The 23,456-nt window shown below is 40.7% G+C and overlaps 1 protein-coding gene across 3 annotated transcripts in view; it reads right to left on the reverse strand.

Moving 5' to 3' along the window:
- TXNDC11 (thioredoxin domain containing 11) overlaps nt 1-23,456 on the reverse strand; it is a 63,349-nt gene that overhangs the window by 38,214 nt on the left and 1,679 nt on the right. For 2 of the 3 annotated variants that reach the window (XM_059036289.2, XM_059036292.2), the window contains 4 exons: nt 17,400-17,616; nt 16,331-16,428; nt 12,738-12,867; nt 1,058-1,151 (listed from right to left, as the gene is read on the reverse strand). In XM_059036289.2, the coding sequence (XP_058892272.1) occupies nt 1,058-1,151; nt 12,738-12,867; nt 16,331-16,428; nt 17,400-17,616 (539 nt within the window). The remainder of the gene's footprint in view (nt 1-1,057; nt 1,152-12,737; nt 12,868-16,330; nt 16,429-17,399; nt 17,617-23,456) is intronic. The other variant, XM_067011839.1, reaches the window with a different exon arrangement.

The following is a 23,456-nucleotide window of genomic DNA, read 5'->3' on the forward strand; positions in this document are numbered from 1 at the left end:
CCCTCAGAAATCTCCCAGCCCAGGGAAGATGAGAGACAGTAAACCAATCATCTCATAACTATACACATATTGGGTGGGCCAAAAAGTTCATTCAGGTTTTTCCATAAGATGTTATGGAAAAACCCAAACGAACATTTTGGCCAACCCAATAAATACAAACTATATTGAGTGCTATGAAAGAAAACAACAAATCTCTCTCCAGGGGGTAGTCTGTGGACGTGATATTTAAGCTGGAATCTGAAGGATGAATAGGGGTTCAACAGGTGGACAGCTGGGCCCTGGGGAGGGAGAGGGCACATTTCAGGAAGAAGGACTAGCACAAAGGCCCTAGTGTGAGGAAGGAGGGGCGAGACTGGATACCAGTTAAGTGCCCATTGGCCTAGGGTAGGGGTGGGAAAGTGGCTTGGACCAGAGTGGTAACAAGGAGATGAGGAGCAAATCAAAGTATCTAAAAGAGAGCTGACATATAAGGTCATGGCTGATATAGAGAAAGAACATGGAGCAACACGAAAAAATGGGCAACATGAAAAATGTTTAATTTAAAAAGTAGGACACTCAAATAATACAAGATTTAGCTAAGTAAAAAAATATATATGGATTTGAGAATAGTGAACCTGGCAGTAGGCTTATCCTGTAATGTGACATGACTTTCATTGTTATAGAAATACTTCTTTAAGAAAATGTATTCCTAAATTATGATACATCCAACTGACAATACAACCACTGAAAACTTTGACCAAAATTTGTAACGCCACACAAAAAGAGAGATTATGATATAATAAAATTTGAAGTGCAAAGTATATCATTGCAGACACTGTGTGGTCAAGCTACATTTAAAAAAATAATAGTCTCTAAACATTTAAGAGACTATACTTGAAACAGCACAAAATTTTGTTTGCCAGTGCACCATAAAATAATGTAATTATTTAACACAAATACAGAGAAAAAGAATCAAGAAAACTGAAATATATAATCATAAAGATAACATGCAACAGAAAATATCAATATACAAACATTTCTATTAAAGTAATAATGTCTTAATATGAATCATGTTTACCTTTCTTTAATGAATGTAATGCTGAAGTGAAGAAGGTCAAATAACCAGGAGGCTGGGGTGAGCCACTGAACTCAAAGTACCCGAGTACTCCAGGCTGCAGAACAAGAGCAGAATTAGGTGCCTGCGGTATCATTGGTCACTGTGTAAAGGGAAATATTTCAAAACAAGAAAGACATGCCATTACAATTTAACAACTGCAATTTGTTGCATTTCATTTTTAAAAAAGCCTAATAAGCCTTTGAAAAAAGTTGCTGGTTAGGGCTGACCTTTCCCTCCATTTAGACAACAAATAGGGCAAGGGATGGAGTGGCAGCAGCTTTTACAGAGGCAATTCAGAGTTGAAACTTCCTATGCATGTCTTTCCACCCTCTGTGGACAGTTCTCCTACACCCCTGGTTTGAAACCTCACTGTCAAGTTCAAGCACTCACTTGCTTTTGTTTAGCAACTCCAGGCAAACTAGGTCAATGATCTGTAACCTTTCTTACATTTCTTCTTCAACCTCTTCCCTGCCTCACTCCAAACACACCTTCACACTCACTGGAAATCAGGCTACCTCTGACTGGCTCCACTGGGGCTCAAGGTCATCCTTTGAGGGGCTCCTTCTTCCCCACCACACGCAGAACCCAGCATTCCACAATGGCACCCCTCCTCTCTTGTCAGGTCAGTCTGCTGAGAGCCCTCTCGCTCCTCCACCCCAATTTCCACCTGCTCATTCCACTTCTCTAGGCTTAGCACAGAATACCCCACCGTTCTAACAAACTAATTAACTGTCCCCACCAGACGCATTCTGCCATCTTGTGCAGAATAATTTCTTCCTTCTTAGAAGGCCTTGTGGGCACTCGTTCTGTCTGGTTTTGTTCTATATGTTTTAAAAGCCCAACTGTGAGAACTTTGAGGAAAGAGTGTTGGGCTTGGAGTCAGAAGACCTAAGCTCAAGTCTGACCATTAAATGATCTTGAGTGAATGCTTCAGTGTGAAGCTCAGTTTCCTCATCTGGCAAATGGGGACCATTCATCATGGGGTTACTGAGAAGAATGAGCTTGATGAACTATAAAGCACTTGGCAAATGTAAAGGGTCCTTTCTAGCCCTAAAACACAAAGCACTATGTTTTTTTTTTTGTTTTTTTGTGGTACGCGGGCCTCTCACTGCTGTGGCCTCTCCCGTTGCGGAGCAGAGGCTCCGGATGCGCAGGCTCAGCGGCCATGGCTCACGGGCCCAGCCACTCCGCGGCATGTGGGATCTTCCCGGACCGGGGCATGAACCCGTGTCCCCTGCATAGGCAGGCGGATTCTCAACCACTGCGCCACCAGGGAAGCCCAGCACTATGTTTTTAATAAATAATTTTGGAGCTGATTTGATCATTGGGACAAAGTCAGATCCAAAAAGTAAAACAGAAATTTAACATGCTGGTAAAGTTTAAAATCGGTATGTTGTATAAAAGGGGAAATTTCTGATTGCAGTGGAACATACTATCTTTCAAATCTAAATCACCTGTTAATTCTAGTAAGATTCCATTTTAAATAGATCAATTGGTTTTCACTCTGGTAGAAACTGAGATAGAATGTTTAATCTTAACATCTAAAAAAATCTAGCAAATAACTAATTTCTCAAACAACTGAGGAAATCAGAAAGTAGTCATTGAAACAGGATTTTCTTTTGCTAAACTCCTTAAAATATTTTCAACAAGCTGGTCCAGAATTGGCTCAATGTAGAATTACACAGTGTTTGGGTTCTTAAGGTTTCACACCAGGCTATGATGGTGTATAAGTCTTTCTACCATGAACAAAGGAAGAGAAGATCTTCAGAAATTTTAGTCACTTAGTTAATACTGGACACAAGATAAAAAGGAAAAGTAACAGAAAGAAAATAGACTCATTAGTTTCTTTCAATTCTGACCAATCTCCTAAACCCAAACCAAATGGAATAAATTCGTTCTAAATATTAAGAAATGTTTCATGGCTAATAATTAAATGAGGTGAGTTTCAACCTCTTCTCCCATCATGTTATCTCAGGTGGCTTCACAGGAGGAGACATATGGCCCATAAACATGTATCTCTCTACATGTATATATGCAACTACATATGTGTTTATGTAAATACACATTAATGGAAGTAAAAACTATGTGAATTCTGAGTCTTCATGAGAAACCCAGATTAAACCTTTAAAAATGAATAAAGGTTAGACCATTTGCAGGGGTCCTTTACAGACCTTTCTACAGTGTAAGGGTTTATTCTTGTTGATGGCACCACTGCTACAGTTTTCCAAGGGGCTACATAGCTTCGATGAAAGAGCCTGTATCCTCAGAAGACCTGGTACTAAAATTTCCAAGTAGTTTGACCAAAGAAATTCCACAAACAATACAACAACCCCATAAGTAAAATTACTTTTACTTTTCATTGCCAAAGAAATGAAGATCATAAGATTACACAACTATATGAGAGGATTAAAGGTTGTATAAATTATAAAATACTAGCTCTTTGAAAAACAAGATGGGATTCCTGGGTGGTGCAGTGGTTAAGAATCCGCCTGCCAATGCAGGAAACACGGGTTCGAACCCTGGCTTGGGAAGATCCCGCATGCCGTGGAGCAACTAAGCCCATGTGCCACAACTACTGAGCCTGTGTTCTACAGCCCGCGAGCCGCAGCTACTGAAGCCTGCTCGCCTAGGGCCCGTGCTCTGCAACAAGATAAACCACCAATGAGAAGCCTGGGCACCACAACGAAGAGTATAGCCCTTACTCTCCGCAACTAGAGAAAGCCCAAGCCCGCGTGCAACAACGAAGACCCAATGCAGCCAAAAATAAATAAATTTAAAAAAATATATATATATATATAAAATAAAACACAAGAAACAGGCAAAGTATATTTTAGGTACTATTTTTCAAATATTCACAATACTGTGAGTCTGCATTAAACTTTGAAAAGTGGCATGTTTAGGGCTTCCCTGGTGGCGCAGTGGGTGAGAATCCGCCTGCCGATGCAGGAGACACGGGTTCGTGCCCTGGTCCGGGAAGATCCCACATGCCGCGGAGCAACTAAGCCCGTGAGCCATGGCCGCTAGGCTTGCGCGTCCAGAGCCTGTGCTCTGCAACGGGAGAGGCCACAACAGTGAGAGGCCCACATACCACAAAAAAAAAAAAAAAAAAAAAAAAAAGGCATGTTTAAATGTTAAAATTACCATTTCAAAATAATAAAAAGAGGAAATAAAGTGAAGTGATAGTTATGTTTATTTCTATTGCAAATTATCATTTAAAAGTTATTAAACTGGCTCTGGTTACGCTTTAGGTAAAATAAATTTTGCAGTCATTTCCCCAAAGTTTCAGTGTCTCTCCAGCTGAAGCTGTATTTGAGAAATGATTACACATTTCAGAGTTTCCTCCACAGTTCTTTCTTTAATCTGGAAAAAGGGAAGTTTGGGGAACAAAACACATGCATATTCACATACGTCTACACCCCTTGTTTGCTGGGTTGCAAATAAACCCAGGGGCTGGTTCAAAGCAGACACCTTGGTCCCTGTCTCTTACTTTTTTTTTTTTTTTTTTTTTTTTTGCGGTACGCGGGCCTCTCACTGCTATGGCCTCTCCCGTTGTGAAGCACAGGCTCCGTACACACAGCCTCAGCGGCCATGTCTCACGGGCCCAGCCGCTCCGCAGCATGTGGAATCCTCCCGGACCGGGGCACGAACCCGTGTCCCCTGCATTGCCAGGCGGATTCTCAACCACTGAGCCACCAGGGAAGCCCTCTTACTTTTAAGGCTCTCTTTCAGATGAGCGGGCCAAGCACGTGAGCCAGCCGGACCCTGGGCTGAGGCTGCAGTGGAAGCCTGCTGGCACGCAGGCTGTCTCTCCTCACTCGGATGCTCACCAACATGTAAAGATGGTCCAACCCCAGGTTCCAGCTGCAGTGTTTCCATCAGTCCCTCCCAAATGCCTGGACGGCTGCCAAATGAATAGAACAGCCACAGGTACCTAACTGCCAGCATTCCTCTTTCCTTCATTTGCCCAACTAATCAAAGGTGTAATCAGGACGCACCACAGTCACAAGACACCTCTGTGCCCTCATCTCCTACCGCTCTCCTCTCTGCTCCGGCCCCTCCATCCTGTTCCTCCCTCAGGACCTTTGCACTTACTGCTCCTGCTTCCTGGAGCGCTTTCCCCAAATTTCCTCAGGGATGGATCATAGCACACAGGCTTCACTCTAAGTATCTGTTCAAATGTCATTTCCTCAGAGAGGTTTTCTCTGTCTTCTAAAATAGTTATGCCCACCCTCCCTGCCCTCATATCTATCTTATCACCCGTCTTTATTTCTCTTTGTAGCACTTATTACCTAATATTACCTTGTATGTTGTTTCCTAGGGTTGCCATAACAAATTATCACAAACTTGGTGGCTTAAAACAACAGAAATTTATTCTCACAGTTCTGGAGGCTAGCAGCCCCAAATCAAGGTGGCAGAAGGACTGTGCTCTCTCTGGAGGCTCTAGGGAAGAATTCTTCCTTGCCTCTTTCCGAGCTTTTGGTGGCTCTAGGCATTCCTTGGCTTAAGGCTGCATCACTCTGGTCCCTGCCTTCATGTTCACAGGGCCTTCTTCCCTGTGGATTTAGGACCCATTCTAAATCCAGGATGATTTCATCTTGAGATCCTTAACTAATGACATCTGTATAGACCCTATTTCCAAATAAGGCCACATTCTGAGCTTCTGGGTGGACACAAATTTTGGGGGGATACTACTCATCCCCCTACATCTTGTTTATTTATTTTCATGTTTGTTGTCTATCTCCACATTTTTTTTGGCACACTGCGCAGCATGTGGGATCTTAGTTCCCCAACCGGGATCAAGCCTGCACCCCCTGCATTAGAAGTGTGGAGTCTTAACTGCTGGACTGCCAGGAAAGTCCCCTGTCTCCATATTTTAACTCCATAAAACACAAGCTCTCACTTGTTCATCACTACATTTGCAGCTCAGACAGTGCCTGGCACAAAGCAGGCACAAAATAAACATTTATTAAAGACTGAATGGGGGTAAAAAGATAAATAAGACAAAGCTCCTCCTCACCGAGTTTACAATTTAGTGAAGAACAAAACATGAGTACCAGATTACAACTTGACCCAGTTTGTGTGTTTCAACTCCATTTAATGATGTACAGTATATTCAGTACCTCCTAAAACGAGGAGGCTGGAAACAGGCTATTTATAGGAGGCCAGCACATCCTCATCGGCATAAAATATTTATTTTCCTAAGTGAGCACCATTTGCAGTATGGCATAAATTTCAGCAGATGGTGTACATGCCCTCTAGTGGCCAAGAGAATAGTTACCTCGGTACATGCCCTCTAGTGGCCAAGAGAATAGTTACCTCGGTGTGTTTTTTTCCTCAATGGCAATTGAAATATTTCTGCATTAATGTTAACTCACACTTAGAAAGTTTAAAGCTACTTAATTCACAGTTGTATAGAACTATGAGTTAACAGAAACAGTATCAAGTTATGTATGCAACATTCAGGGTACAAACAACCCTTTTACTAACAAACAACAGGATAACAGCAGGTACTAGGCAGTCTACTAGGTTCTTCTCCAAAGTGCTCAGGTTTCTGTCACCTGGCAATTTACCCAATGCCCTGCTTCTCCCTTCAAACAATTCCCAAGCCTTCTTCTTTCTCACTTAAAACAACTTGGTTTACCAAAACTGCTAAGAACAAATGAATGGATGTGTGCTAAATCACTGTTCTTAAATAAATTATAGAAATTCATGAAAAGATTTCAAAAATATTTTGGCTACAGGTATAAGAGTTCTAAGGCATTTGGTGGGTAGACTATAAGGTACAAATCAGATAATTCTGTCACATTCTTTAAAATATGAAAAAGAAAGCATTATTGATATAGAAGCTACCGATACTTAAGACAAATATGTCTAAAAAATACTGACAAATGAGCCCTAAAACTGCGACTGTGAAAGTGACATTACAGTATTTGGTCCTATTCCCTTTCCAATCAACTTAATTTCTATCCAAAATAAAAATGACACTGGGTTATGTTTGCCTATGTTGTCCACAAGTAATAAATTGTCCTGTCTGTATCTTAAATATGCAGGAAGAACTTTCAAGGAAGAGGAATTTTACAACTGGAGTAAATGAAGAAAGCAGAATTTCTTAACATGGTTTGCAACAAGATGACTTAAAGTTCCTGATCTCCCTCTGCAGTGTCCACCAGAAAGTCCACTTTTTTAATGCAAATCTGGGAAGAAAATTCTGGACTCTACCCAGCCTCAATACTGTGATTAACATAGACCACTCCCAGTTCTGCAGAATAAATGCTAATGACCCAATTAATAACAGGAAATAGTAAAACTCTACTGCTTTAAAAGTAAGTCAATAGCCACGGCCCATCCTTTATCACTAATTATTCTTAGAACCATTCCTAAAGATGAAGGAAATAAGTTACAGTCAAATTAAGAAGCTGACTTTCAAAATTTTTCTTTCATGAAAAAGGAATATTCAAAACTGACATTAAATAATTAAATATTCAAAGTTTTAACTTCTAGATACATAGTGAAGTTTCAAGTCACAGACCTTAACCATTCCTTTGTGTACAAGGAAGAATTTTGGGAGCCAGAAGACCTAGGCTTCAGTCCAGCCTCCACTTAGGGTACATCACACCCAGTCTGTACCTTATCTTCTTAATCTGTTGAAAGGATCTATAATTTCCATCTATCTCACATGGCTGTTGGGAAGATTAGAAGTAAAAGCACTTGAAAACTGAAGGACACTTACCAATGCATAGTCTACTCATTTTTTGTTTGCTAATAATGTCTAAAGTATTTTGGAATCTACAGTCAAGTATTTGTAACAGTCACTCTTTTAATGTCTTTCTACAATGTTCAGTAAATTAAAGGCAAAATTGTTTTCCTAGAAATTACATCTGGGGAACTAAGATCCTACCTGCTGTGGGGCAACTAAGCCTGTGTGCCACAACTAGAGAGCCTGTGCACCAGAACTACTGAGCCCGCTCACTCTAGAGCCCCTACACCACAACTAGAGAGAAACCCGTGCACCACAACAAACAGCCCGTGCACCGCAATGAAAGATCCCGCATGCCACAAGGAAGATCCCATGTGCCATAACTAAGACCCGATGCAGCCAAAAAAAGAAAAAAAAATTGCATCTGGTTTCAGTGTCATATTTTATAAACATAAAAGTATGGAGAATGATGCGCAATCTGATTTGGGTAGGTTTGAGATATCTAAGTCAAATAAAATATTTTCCATTGGTTAAAAACTTCTACTCTTCTAGGTAATTATCAAATCATCTGAAACAGGCTTTTAAAAGGATTCATCAGTAGGACTTATAAAAATTCAAACCAAGCTAGAATTAGAGCATTCTTCTTCTTCTTTTTTTTTTTTTTTTTGTGGTACGCGGACCTCTCACTGTTGTGGCCTCTCCCATTGCGGAGCATAGGCTCCGGACGCGCAGGCTCAGCGGCCATGGCTCACAGGCCCAGCTGCTCCATGGCATGTGGGATCTTCCCGGACCAGGGCACGAACCCGCGTCCCCTGCATCGGCAGGCAGATTCTCAACCACTGCGCCACCAGGGAAGCCCAGAGCATTCTTCTTTATAATAGCAATAGAAGCATATGTGAATAGAGTTCAGTATACACATAATAAAAGTTTATGTCAATATAGGAAGTTGTTAATTTCAGGGTATCATCACTTCCCAAGTAATAAACCCTAACTACACAATCTTATGATGATCCAAACTGTTCACAAATATCTGGATTAGAGACAAACTTATGAGTAATCAATGTGTTTTTTTTAAATGAGGGGGAAATTATCAAATGCACTCCTATAAGACGTCACAAACACATCTAGAGATAGAAGCAAAAAACAAAGTCATCCTAACAAACCTTAGAAGTGCCACAGAAACATTAAATAATTATTTCGGCCCAATTTTGGTATACCTAAATTTAAACACATTTGATATTGAAATCTATATAAAAAATATAAATTAGGAGACAAGGCTCTTGATCAAAACAAGTATCTTTCATACTAAGACTTCTTTAAATCATCAATACCCTTAACACATTTAGGATGCATACTTTTTAGGTGGGGGGATTGTGGTACAGACAAACAATTTGAGTAGGAAGTTGAATATCAGGGACATCTATTGATGACAACATAACTCATTCCTGGCTCTAGCTCCCCACAGGTAACACTCCAGAATTTTCTAGTTAAGGCACTGCTTAATTTTCATCTTCTTTCTACTGATACTGTTATAAGTAGATAAACTTACAACAATTAGATTGTGGCATTCTGTGTGCTACATGAAAAAACGTGTTTATACTAAGACCTGTGGGGCACCCTTAAGGCCTTATTTGGGGAAACAATAATTGAGAGCAGTGGCTCTCAACTGAGGTGATTTTGCCCCCCAAAGGACATTTGACAATGCCTGGATATTTTTGGTTGTCACAAGTAAGAGGGGGGTTCTACTGGTAACTAGTAGGTGGAGGCCAAGGATGCTGCTAAACATCCTGCAAAGCACAGAACAGCCCCCGACAACACAGAATTATCTGATTCCAAATGTCAATAATGCTGAGGTTGAGAAACCTTAACTTAGAGGAATGTCTAAAAGTATATGATGCTCCAGAGTGGGGCCTCCCAAAATTCCTTTATCTTTCCTATTTATTCAACTATCAAAAACCATGACAGTGGTTTCATTTCTGGATCTGGAATTTTGTCTTTATGTTATCTTACAGAGAGTAAATGAAATTGATATCACTTCTTTCTAGGCAGTATTTGGTATGTTTCACAAGATAAATGGCTTCACATTTGAAACCACGCTGGGCTTGACTCCCGAGTTCTCTCACAATTAATCAAATACTGACTCTTGCCAACCCAACAATTTCATCTCCGTGAAAAGAAGCCCAGCAAAGGTGATTCTAACATGATAAAAGCCATCTACAGCTTTCAGGAGGCACTTGAAAGGCTGACAGAAGCTATACAGCGTCCCAGCTTGGCAGCACTCTCTTGGGTCTCATCTTAAAGGCAGACTCATCATTGCTGTACACCTTCTAATTAAGTGGGCTGCCAAAAAACAACCTTGAGTAATGTCGTGTGGACTCAACGTCAGACTTGGAGCATAATCTCTGAAAGTGTTGCTGGAAAGCAGGTACAAAGAATGCAGAGGCTCAAGGTCAGGAATCATCCTGGCTGCTCAGTCATAACCATGCACTTGTCTCCCCTGCAGATCCAACTACAAAGACACTACAAACATCATAGAGGCAATAAATAAAAAAGGAGTAGAAAGATCTCTGACACAGATGCTCAAAGGTTTTGTGTCAAAAATATTTTCCGAACCACAAATGATGAACCTTCTTCTGTCTGCCTCTTTCCAGCCTCTAGACTTCACCAAACCCAACAGTCAGGAGGGATTATCTGAGCCAACTCCCTTATTTCAGAGATGAGAAATCTGCATAAAATGCAGAAATCACAGATTTCTGTCAGGGCTAAAACCCAGGCGTCCAGAGTGCTAGCTGAGTCTGTCTAATCACATGACCTCTGCTAAGAACTGGCTCAGAACTCTCTGGATACAAATCTCTGATAGAGCTGAATATAATAATAAAGCCACCTCTCTGTGCTTTTTTAAGGCTAAACAATCTCAATTTTTTCCACACTCTTTTGGTGTAGGGTAAGTACATGCTGTATGCTATTTGATGTTCCACAGCTCTTCTCCCATTTCTTTATTTTTTAGAAGACATTGACTGAAAATATAAAGAAAAAAACAGAGGGTACCAATCTGGGCATGGTGTTCTATAAAAGTCCCAACAGAAACTAAGCTGAAGGAAGAACTCTTGGCCCTTAAAGGTCATTTTTTATCATCTAATTACAAAACAAACAAAAGGTATTTATATCAATATAAGTTGGGAATTCTGGCAGGTGTTGTGCACATTTTGAGCTCTCTCAGTAGTGCTAAATAGCCAGGATTTTTCCACCATGTCATTTTCACTGATAAATTTTCATTTATTAGGACTACATCCTAGCAGGCATTTCCTTTTTTTTTTTTTTTTAAAATCTCATCCCTGTTTTACAGATGAGGAAATGGAGGCATAAAGAGGTTAAGTGTAATACTAGCCGGAGGCCACACAGCTAATAAGGTAGAGATGAGTTTGGATTCAAGTCTGTCCAAGTCCTGATTCTTCAGCTCCAGTGACTGCTTGTCATCTAGTGCAAATCTGTGTGAAAACCCACATCACGCAATCATTGCACCTAAAAGTTAAAGGGAATCTCAAGAAAACCCTGTTCCCAGGCCCTGACACCTGACAGATGAGTGACCTGCCCCAAGTCACAGACCCAGTTAGTGCTGCCAAAGGGACTAGGCCCAGGCGCCCTGCCTCCTACTATAGCTCTTGCCCACCAGCCTCCCAGGCAAAATGGGAGCAAGACCATGAGGGGCATGGAAACCCACCCTTTATCCACATAAGAGTCAGGAAGCATTCACCCTAATGCACATAAGAACTACAAGCAGAGTAACTAGATAGTAACACTGCTGCTTAGAAAATCTGCTAAGAGTTAACACAAAGTGCTCCTAACATAATTGAAAAAAGCTGTAAATGATGTTCTAGGGAAAGAAATTCACATCCTATCTACATAAAATATACATAGTACAAAAGGTAAACTTCAACCGAATGACAATTGCTAAATTCTGAATTACTGAGGTGTGGATTCATATGATTTTTATCTCTGTCAGCTACTTATGGTCTTGATTTTGTTGTAGCTAAGTATCATTTTTACTTGTGCCCCAGTATGATTTTACACTTGATCCAATGAATTTTTTTGTGGAACTATTTTTATAATTTACTGAGATTGTTTTAAGTTTTATACGGGCCTCTCAATAAGCTGTCCTGAACACACACTGAGGATCCTACCAAACTCATCCATCAGGGGTTGACTGGCAATGGGAAAGCAGTAGAGAAGCCATGTTAGGAAACTTTCTGTTAATGAACCTTGAAATTGTTATGCACTTAATAAAACAGAAAGGAACATATTCCTAGTTTTGTTTTGCTTTTTTAAAGCTAAACTACAACTGACAAGAAAAACCAGAGATCTGAGTAAAATGCTGTAAGCAACAAATAAAATTTTTAGAAATCTGTAGCTGCATATAAATTATAAGTTAATTTTTACATACTCTAACTTAATTGTGAGACAAACTGAAAGTTTGTTAAAAATTCCTGAATAGGGCTTCCCTGGTGGCGCAGTGGTTGAGAATCCGCCTGACGATGCAGGGGATACGGGTTCGTGCCCCGGTCCGGGAAGATCCCACATGCCGCGGAGCGGCTGGGCCCGTGAGCCATGGCCGCTGAGCCTGCGCATCCGGAGCCTGTGCCCCGCAACGGGAGAGGCCACAACAGTGAGAGGCCCGCATACCACAAAAAAAAAAAAAAAAAAAAAAAAAAAAATTCCTGAATAAAAAATAGACAAGGTTTTGCAAGTATTTTACTCTCTAAAAACTCACTTGGCCAAACCATCCCTATAATCAAGTATCTCAAAAAGCATTTAATTGGGGCTTATCTCTAATGTGATCTTTTAATTGCTACAAATCAGGAGATATAAAGACTCTTCTAATATAAACAATCCAGTGCAACCCAGTGAAGCCTGGGGGGAATGGGAGAAGACAGGAAAGATAGGTACCTCATAGTTTGAGAGAAAATCTAGTAATTCTGATTGAGATGGGATGTAGAGAAGTGGTTTCATCACCCGGCGGACAAACTTCTCAATGTAAACAGCACTCATGGGGCCTTTGTATTCGATTGGTCCAAAACTAGTGTCAAAAAAATAAAAATTAAAAATAATACACCATGCATTAAACCTGTAATATATACCTGAAATCATTAACATCACAAAATGAAAAAGTCTTGCTTTAGGATCCCAACTGTTTCATGTGTAGGTAGCCTTTCTTGTCTCAGGAGGTAACTGGAGGGCCAATTAAGAACAAGCATTTTATGTAAGGGGGGGGTACAAGTGGCCGTTATTTTTTTATATGAGCGTAATTCTGCAAACTGAATTTCAGAGCAAAGAACATTCATTCTAGTCTCTGAAAAAAATTAATTCTCACAATATTTCTTTAAAAAACAAAACAAAACAAAACAAAACAAAACAGACAGGCGACCCAGGAAACTGACCAAATGCCAAAGGATTCCAGGATCTTAACTACACAATTCAATTGGGGGTGGGGGAGGAGGTAGGGGCAGACTTTCCAAGTCACTCCAAACCAAGGAACAAGTTGAGCAGTTGGTCCTTGGCCTACTAAAAAGTAGTTATTAAATATTCTTAGATGCACTTACACAAAGGATCACTAAATGAAACTTAAACCTATTTAAAACTTTATTACAACAACAAAAAATTACATGAAGGTATGAAATCAGGGACCTATACAAACGATCTTCCTTATTCCCCCCCCCCCCCAGTTGTGCTTGGGAATGCACAGGAATTTGCTTTAGTATTGCTAAGCAATGCTTCCAACATTCAGTTATCCTAAGCTAATCAGAATCCTCACATGGCTTGCTTCAATCTTGCACAAAAGAGACATTGCTCAAATATAATTGGATGGTATGTGGTGGGGGTGAGGGAGTATGGTGAAATTCACCAATTCCAAAACCATTCTTCTTTCTAAATAGAAATTGACATTAAGCTTACCGTTAATAGCAACAATAGAGCACAGTAAAGAAATGTATAAATGGTGATCACATAACTATAATATATGGTTACAGAAATTAACACACATATAACGTGATGACATAAACACAATTCTTCAGTGTGCACTGAAGAATATGATACCAGACAGAGGAATATTAGCATGAACAAAGTAAAAATAGCATTCTACATGCAAAGCTGAGAGACTGGGTGAACAATTCTGTCAATTCAAGACTTACTACAACTCATTTGTTAACTAATTCAAGTTTTAAAATTACTACCACCACCAACCCCATCAACCACCACCAATTTTTAATTTAAAGGAAGAAATTTAAAAAAATCATCAGATAACTTATTTTGTTGAGCAAAATGGAGGCAAGTCATCTGTAAACCTCATTACTCAGGCAAACAGGCTCTGCTGAGGTTCCCTGGTACCATGTTAGAAGGGTCCCAGTGACTCGTAATGCGACGATCCCAGGATGCAGGATGTAGGACACATTTTGCCAACACACTATAGCCATTGCCTTTAGGACAAGCTGACCTAGGGCAGCTGAAGTTTGCACAGAGTGTTTTGAGAAAACTACTCCCTGCTTCAGAGCCTTTTATAAACTGCCTTTGTAACTGGCATCAATACAAGCCAAAAAATGGAATCTACTTTCACAAAACAGAAAAGCCTGTTAATTTCTGTAAGCAGCTACTTCTAGTTAAGCCATTACACAAACAGTAGCAGCAAGAACACACACAAACAGCAGTGGTCTGTCCAGTGATGAGACTCGAGGGCCATATTTGCAACCACCATTAGCCAAAAGAACCTCAAGACTACCAAATGCTCACAAGTGAGTTTAGCTGAAGGAACACATTCATTCATATGTGTATGTATAAAATAGAGAACTTGAAGATTCTTAAATAGAATATGAAAAGGCTACCTTTTGGGTATCTCTGTGCCTTAGCACTTTCTTCTATTTTTGGAACATCGGGAATGGCAGATGTTGAAACAGGTATTAATGGGTCTGAACTGACTTAAACAAGTAAAAGTTTAACAGGCAAAGATGAGGGGCAAGCACTTCAAGGCAAGTACCAGCCTCAAATTCCTCATGTATAAAATGAGAGGGCTGGACTAAGTATTTCTAAAGTTCCTTCTGTGTCCTTCCAATCTTTCTATAAAACTAAGAAAACAAACAGTGTAAGACAATGTTATACACCCACGTATCCCAAAATGACATTTGTACTCAATTCAAGGGAACTCTTGTGATTTTAATGTCACATCAAGTTAAGTCTATCTCTGGGCGGCTGGCGTGGTTACATACAGTTGCACGACCTACACTCCCTGCTATCCATCTGTGCCCTATTTCCTATTTCAAAAAAAAGAAACGCAGGGATCTCTCCAGGGGAAGCTTATCGCCCATTACACAGCACTGACTTTGAGATCCTTCAAGTATAACACCTTATACTTACCTTTAAGGAAAAAAAAAAAAGTAACTATCAGAAAGTCACTCTGAGAAACTGTTCTTATACCCAGAGGAAAATTTGAGGGTGGAGATAGGGTAGGAAAGCGTGTTTTTGCCCAAATACTATTTAATAGCTCCTGAGAAACAACACTCTATTCCACACAAAGTTTATGTTAGAGACATGGGAGTGAGCTGAAAGATGACAGATAATCCACAAATGATGGTCTGTTGATATTTGTAATAAATCCCCATTGATTAAGGCCCAGGAATTTTAGAGGGAGGCTATAAAGCCTAAAAAAGTAAAGCTCTTACTGGTGAGCTCTTCTTAAACCATTTTACAGTAACAAACTTCAAGCCAATTACGAACAGTAACAAACTTCAAGCCAATTACAATACACAGAGTCCAGAATCCCATCTCCTGTCTCCAAAATCCTTCAAGTTAGATTTTAGGCATAACTTAACACCCACAGCAAGGTCTGGGCAGTTCTCCAAAATCAAACACCAGTATTTTTGCAGCAAAATGAGTACAGTGGCACCTGATGTGGTATAAAGACTATAGGTGGCCTCTTGGTACTTCAGGCCAGATGAATGCATTTGGGGACAAAGTTCATAGAAGTCTCTCAGGTTTTAAAAGCTCTCTGGATTTCAGAATGATAGATTATAGGATTGCGGACTTGTAGTCTTTTTCTTCGCAATTTGAAAAGATGTTAGATACCCTCTTGACTATGCTATGCTGCCAGGTAATGGGATAAGGACTTCTGTTTATTTTTATACCATAATATACTTTTCAAACATTTGAAATGTTCAGCCACACACTGGAGTAACTGGTGTAATAAAAACAATGCTATTGAATATGTAATGACATGAAAAAGTGTTCACAAAATAAAGAAAAAGCAGTTGAAGAGATAGTATTACTACATGATCCCATTTTTTAATTTAAAAAGGAGGGGTGGATATGTATACTCACAGGAGGATATAAATCAAAACACAATGATTATGAATGGCTAATAAAATCACAGATCCTTTTATTTACTTATTTTTGCTTATGTTTATTTTCTCAATTTTCTACAGTGAATATAACAAAATTCACTTTGAAACTGACAAACTTAAATGGAATTAGAAACGCTACTTGAAAGTTCTTACCTCCGATGATACAGATATATTACAGGAAAATAAAAGAAATGTTTCTGTTTTCTGCATTTCCCCTGATTCCACCAACAGTTAACTGCAACAAACAACACCTGCAAGCCAAAGAAGGTTTCAAGTAACTATAAATAGCAACTGAAAAATTGCCAAGATTTAAAAGATAAAATTATAGAAATGGAACAATTCCTCTCTGAAACAGAAAGTATTAAAAAAATTGTTTTGAGTGTTCAAAGAAGGTCATCATTTACCACGACAAGGACAAAGAAAGACACCTGTCCACAGTGTCCAGCTAGGACTGAATATTTTGGAGTCTGGCCCAAGAGGAGAATGATTTGCTTCAAATTCTGAAGTGAATGACACCAACAAACTTTTTCTAAGCATGATTACACTAAAATTCAGTAGTAGGATGTGTCTTTTGTTAGTCAAACTGAGCATCTGAGAAGGAAAAAAATCTTACCTACAGATGAAATATCACAAATTTCAAAGGACCATTTTTAATAACTGTATTAAAAACAGGGCTTTCCTGGTGGCGCAGTGGTTAAGAGTCTGCCTACCAATGCAGGGGACATGGGTTCGTGCCCCGGTCTGTGAAGATCTCACATGCCACGGAGCAGCTGGGCCCGTGAGCCATGGTCGCTGAGCCTGTGTGTCCGGAGCCTGTGCTCCACAATGGGACAGGCCACAACAGTGAGAGGCCCATGTACCGGAAAAAAAAAAAAAAAAAAATTTCTCTTACATAAAATAACTAATCAGAAAATATCAAATGTATATTCAATGAGGATTTTCAGTCTTCCCACTGAAGCCAAACAGCATGGCACCCTGAGATAAGCACTGGCCTGCACCACAAGGAATTGCAGAATCTCCTCCCTCTCCTGCCTCTGACCAACTATGACCATCACAGTCAGAAATTCTATTTCTTTATAGAAGGCTTTACAATTTACGAAGTAAGGGTCCTGGCCTTCACCCTGGCAAAATCAGCCATCTGGGTAAGGTGTCTCTATGGGGAGAACCAGCCCTACACAGGAACTGAGGGTCATTTGATTCTCAGGCTGAATGTCAGCATTACCTGGTCTGAAAGCTGACTCGCTACTTGTTCAATTTCTGCCCTGGCAGCGATGGACTGTCCACACCACGGAGCATAGAAGAACAGGAGCACCACCTCCGAATCCTGGCGAATGTGCTCTGCGTAGTCCAGCTGCCCCTGGAAGAGGTCAAGAACCGGAGACCTCGAGGAGAAAAAGCTGACAGGTGGCTTTGCTGGAATTATCACATCTTTTGCTCGACTAAAAAAAGAACAAACACATACAAGATTATTTAGTTTATCTTCTTCTGACAACAGCTCTGTGTGGAAGAAGAATGAAGCTTAGAAGAAAAGTCTTCTTTTGAAAAAGAAAATGGATTTCCCAAAACACTGTCCTGGAGTATAAAAGTAATATTTTGTGCTAAGTTAAGGCAACATTTGGCTGAGAGAATGTAAGATATGAATAACATGTTAAAACGATTCTTGGACTTCCCTGGTGGTGCAGTGGTTAAGAATCCGCCTGCCAATGCAGGGGACACGCATTTGACCCCTGGACCGGGAAGATACCACGCCTCGGAGCGACTAAGCCCGTGCACCACAACTACTGAGCCTGCACTCTGGAGTCCGCGAGCCACAACTACTGAGCCCGAGAGCCTAGAGCCTGTGCTCCGCAACAAGAGAAGCCACAGCGATGAGAAGCCTGTGCGCTACAACGAAGAGTAGCCCCTGCTTGCTGCCACCAGAGAAAGCCCGCACACAGCAATGAAGACCCAACGCAGCCAAAAATTTAAAAACATAAATAAATAACAAAAACTATATTTTTAAAATTTACTTTATTTACTTATGTTTTTAAATTTTTGGCTGCGTTGGGTCTTCGTTGCTGTGTGCGGGCTTTCTCTAGTGGTGGTGAGCAGGGCTACTCTTCTTTGTGATGCGCGGGCTTCTCATCGCGGCGGCTTCTCTTGTTGTGGAGCACGGGCTCTAGGCGCGCGGTTTCAGTAGTTGTGGCACACAGGCTCAGTAGTGTTGCTTGTGGGCTCAGCAGTTGTGGCACATGGGCTTAGTTGCTCCGCGGCATGTGGGATCTTCCCGGACCAGGGCTTGAACCTGTGTCCCCTGCATTGGCAGGCGGATTCTTAACCACTGCACCACCAGGGAAGTCCACAAAAATGATTCTTAACAATGCCTGCCCAGGTATGGGGTGGGAGGGCAGTGGAGAGCAGAAGAGAAGGGTGTCTTTGAGAGAGCGCCAAATCCTAACCACTAGACCACCAGGAAGAGTTAAGAAGGGTGTCTCTGAATAATCCAGATCCTTTCCTCCCCCACCCAAAAGACTCCATCCTCATCTCTCTGCAGCCTTGCTCTCCACAAAAGCCACTGATCTCCAGGGTTTCAGAGCCACCAGTGAGTCACTCAGAATTAAGGGGAAGAGCACATGTGGCACCACTAACAGGCATGGGAAATGCTTACAATCAACTCATGTTAAGTTTATTGGCTGGAGTTGGCCTGTAGTTATCCAGGGCACTCAGGCAAAAGTAATAATTAAATAATAATGTAGATTTCTCCAGATATGTGTCATGATCCAAAGGTTAATAAAGATGAATAACAAACCAACAGCCCATTTTACTGGAAAACAGGTTTCCTAAGTACGTATTTGAGATTCCCAGAAGGTCAGGAGGAGAAAGAAAATAAAACTAAACAAGTAGGCAGAAGTCACAGAGCTGCCACTATTTCCCCATCAAGACAAAAAGGTTGCAGCTCAAGCTGCATCCCACCAAGTTAAAGAGTCCTAGTAAATGCCTTGAGCTCTCCACATATCTGCATTAAAATAGTATAATACCATTATAGCAGCTTAGCTAAGAAACCAATAGAGGAAATAAAAATGGAACCCTAAAAAATATTCAATTAACCCAAAAGAGGTAATTCCCTGGCAGTCCAGTGGTTGGGACTCTGTGCTTTCACTGCCGGGGGCCTGGGTTCAGTCCCTGGTTGGGGGACTAAGATCCCGCAGGCCCCAAGGTGCAGGGGGTGGGGGGAAAAAAAAAGCAAAAAAGGACCAAGAAAGGAACAAAAACCAGAAGGTACAAATGGAAAACAAATAGCCAGAGGTAGACATAAACCCAACCATATCAATAATTACATTAAATATGAAAGGACTAAACCACCCAATTAAGAGGAAGAGATTGCCAGGTTGGATAATGAAGCAAAACCCAACCATATGCCATCTAAAAGCATTCTGAACATAAAGACATAAGGATGGGAAAAGATAAACCACATAAATAGTAAGCATAAAAAAAGCTGTAGTAACTCACTAGGTGAAAGAATAAATAAACTGGGGTATATTCTTACAATTAAATGTTACTCAGCAATAAAAAAAAAGAACTGATACACACTATAACTGGATGAGTTTCAAAATAATTATGCTGAATGAAAGAAGTCAGACACTAAAGAATACATATGAGTGCATTTATATGAAATTCCCAAACAGGCAAAACCAATCTATAATGAAATAAATCACATCAGTGGTTGTCTTAGAGCTGGGAGTGGGGCAGGAAGGCTAACTGCAGAGGGGTACTGAGGATATTTTCTGGGGATAAGGAAATGTTCTATATCTTGACTAAGAGAACGGAGGTGGTTACATTTGCCAAAAATCATGGACCTATACATGTAAAATGTGTGAATTTTACTGAATGTAAATTATACTACAATGAAGTTGATTAGCAAAAAGCTTTTCTGGTGTGTCACCTCCTTGGTGAGGATTGCTCTGATGAGTCTACCAGAAGCACGCGGCTCTCAAATTTTTTAATCTCAGCTTCCCGTTGAGAAGTTGCTTTCATAGCCCTCACCATAATCTGTAACTTACTTATTTTACCTGTTTATTAACTCCATGAGGGCAAGGATCCTGGCTCCCTTTTTCACTGTTATATCCTCACTGTTTAGCAGTTCCCAGTACTCTGAAGTTCAGTAATTTGTGAAATGAACAAACCTACCTTACACCTTACCTGAACCTATGTGAAAGCAAATTAAACATAAATCCATACAGATGTATATTATATTATTAAGAACAATCTGAAAGAATCAAAATGTCAGGGACTTCCCTGGTGGTGCAGTGGTTAAGAATCTGCCTGCCACTACAAGGGACACAGGTTTGAGCCCTGGTCCGGGAAGATCCCACATGCCACGGAGCAACTAAGCCCGTGCGCCACAACTACTTAGCCTGCGGTCTGGAGCCCGCGAGCCACAACTACTGAAGCCCATGCACCTAGAGCCCGTGATCCGCAACAAAAGCCACCACACTGCAAAGAAGAGTAGCCCCCACTCGCCACAACTAGAGAAAGCCCACATGCAGCAACACAGACCCAACGCAGCCAAAAATAAGTAAGTAAATAAATACATTTATTTATTTTAAAAAAATGTCAGAAGATCCATTTGCCTTACTAGGGGTGATTCTAAGGAACACCTAATTGTGTTCTAACTTTACATGTGTGCAAATGAACTTGATAATCTGGTTTCTCAGAATACAGCAAAGTAGAAAGAAGGAGGAACAGGAAGGAATGTGCTGCTAGCTCTGAGATACGCAGCAGACAGCCAGATATTTAGAATCAAAAGAGAAATCACACATACACCCAACACCTAAGCTACTCTAAGAGTCTTGGGTCACTTAGTTTGAGGAAAAGAGTCCACCCCCTTCTCTACATCTAGAAGGTGTCAGTTTCCTGAGTTAAGACAGTTTTAAATATATTGCTTCCCCATTTTAACCAAAAATTATTAACATCATAAAGTAATGCTGTTAAAGGTTGCTATTAAATGCAAATCTCCTATTTATCCACTCACACTAACATTTTAACTCTGTAATCAGGGAGGTCTGTCTATGTAAAATATCTTCATGACCTGAAAAACAGTCACTTACTGTTCAGTAAAGTTCAGTAAGCAAATGCTACTGTGCTTCAGGCACTGCTCTACAGGAACCAAGGCTATAGGAGGGAGCACATGTTCTCAAGGGGCTTCCTTTCTCAGGGAGGGAGACAGGCAAACAACTAAACGTGTAAACAAACATAAAACCACACAAAATGATCATGTTCTGTGGAGAATTTAACACAGTGATGAGACAGGAGACCTGGAAGCTCCTCAATGGGGTGGTGGGCAGGGTGGAATCTTTTTTATAAATTTATTTAATTTATTTTTTTGGCTGTGTTGGGTCTTCATTTCTGTGCAAGGGCTCTCTCTAGTTGCGGCAAGCGGGGGCCACTCTTCATCGCGGTGCGCGGGCCTCTCACTGTCGTGGCCTCTCTTGTTGCAGAGCACAGGCTCCAGACGCGCAGGCTCAGTAACTGTGGCTCACAGGCCTAGTTGCTCCGCGGCATGTGGGATCTTGCCAGAGCAGGGCTCGAACCCGTGTCCCCTGAATTGGCAGGCAGATTCTCAACCACTGCGCCACCAGGAAAGCCCAGGGTGGTATCTTTTAAGCTAAGACTTGAGTGACAAGAAGACAGTCATGCAGAGGGGAGGGAGGTCTTGCAGCGAATAAGTAACACATTTCTCAGCAAGTCCAAAATGCTCCTATTTGGAGGTATTATTTTTCTACTATTCAAATTTCCTCTTAAAAGTTAAATATGCAATCTGAGGGAAAATGTAGGTCTGTGACAGTCAAACAGAGGATAATCATCAACTTAGTACTGGTTGCTCTGCATGTTCAACAGAGCAGCTCCTCAAGTAAATGAGCCAGATAAACCCATGGCCCGTCAAAAAGCAAACATTAACCAGGGCAGAGAAACATATGCCTCTGCCCCAACAGAAACATTCACGAGTTTCCATTTAACTCCTAAATATGCTCTTGTTTTTGAGAAACTATACCTAGATCAAAGATTTCCTGCAGCTTTGAAGTGTAAATCTCAGGCACCAAAAACTCAAGAGTTGGTTGCAAACAAGGAAGGCCTGTTGCAACTCCCAATTTTTGTATGAGACTCATACTCTACACTTCGTCCCAAAGGATCTGAAGCAGCTTTGAGCTTACAAAACGAAATAAAGCAAAATGAATATATAAAGCAAAATACATATAGAGATAATAGAGACAAACACACACTCACAATTTTTTTCCCCACAAAAAAACACACCCACAAATCAGGGTAAAAGGAAAGTGAGGATGAAGTCATGGAGATTCAATGCATAGAAAAGCAGGTAGCACACAGATTTAAGTTCCCAGAAATGCACAATTATTCATAGTGTTTCAACCCCAAATCAACCTTTTCTTAATGCTGATTTGAACTCAGCTAAGCAACAAGACAGTGAAGAGGGCTGTCACCTATTTCAGGCCTGGAGCTATCAATAAAAATTAATTAAAAAAAATTCTACTCTCCTTTAAGCCTCTGTCCTCATTAACACAAAGATCTTAAGAGTAAAATAGGAAAAGAGTGGCAGAAACATTAGTCAGTTGTAGAGCGATAAAGTAGTATCATGACACCACTCCATCAAAGGAGACTCTAAAAAAATCAATCTGAGTCTATTAAAAGACTGAAATTTGCCAGTGGCACACAAAGAAGCTGGACAGGCAAGCAGCCCGTTCACTCTCCTTGCCTGAAGTAGGTGGGGACCTTGTTCAGTCTGCTCTAGTAATTGGATTTACACTCTTCCATCTTCCTGAAATCTCAAAGCACTTTCATATCTATTAAGCCCTGTTCTCTCAGAGCAAACACCCCACGTTATTACTACAGATGGACAAAGTGATGCAAGTAAGCCCCCCAACCCTTGCAGGAGAGAAAACCTCTCCTCCTAATTTGAATGCAAATACCACCTTACAATATTCTACCTTGTAAAATACTTTGTCTAATTTCCTTGTGCAGGACGTAATAAAGAACAAGGTAAAGAGACTAATTCCTGACAATAAAGGATTCAAATTCCAGTTCAGCCACTTATTAGGTGGATGTGATTTGTTTGGGGCAAGTTTTGCATCACGACCAAAGCTCCACTCCTTCGTGTGTAAACTTGAAGGGTAAGAGTATGTATATCCAGACTTTACTGGATTGAGACTTAAGTGATCCATACTAGGCTCTCAGATCATGTGTTAAGTGAATAAATGCATTTGTGTTATCTGTAGTTCTCAAA

Source organism: Kogia breviceps, chromosome 14, assembly GCF_026419965.1.
Source record: "Kogia breviceps isolate mKogBre1 chromosome 14, mKogBre1 haplotype 1, whole genome shotgun sequence".
NCBI classification, from domain to species: Eukaryota; Metazoa; Chordata; class Mammalia; order Artiodactyla; family Physeteridae; genus Kogia; species Kogia breviceps.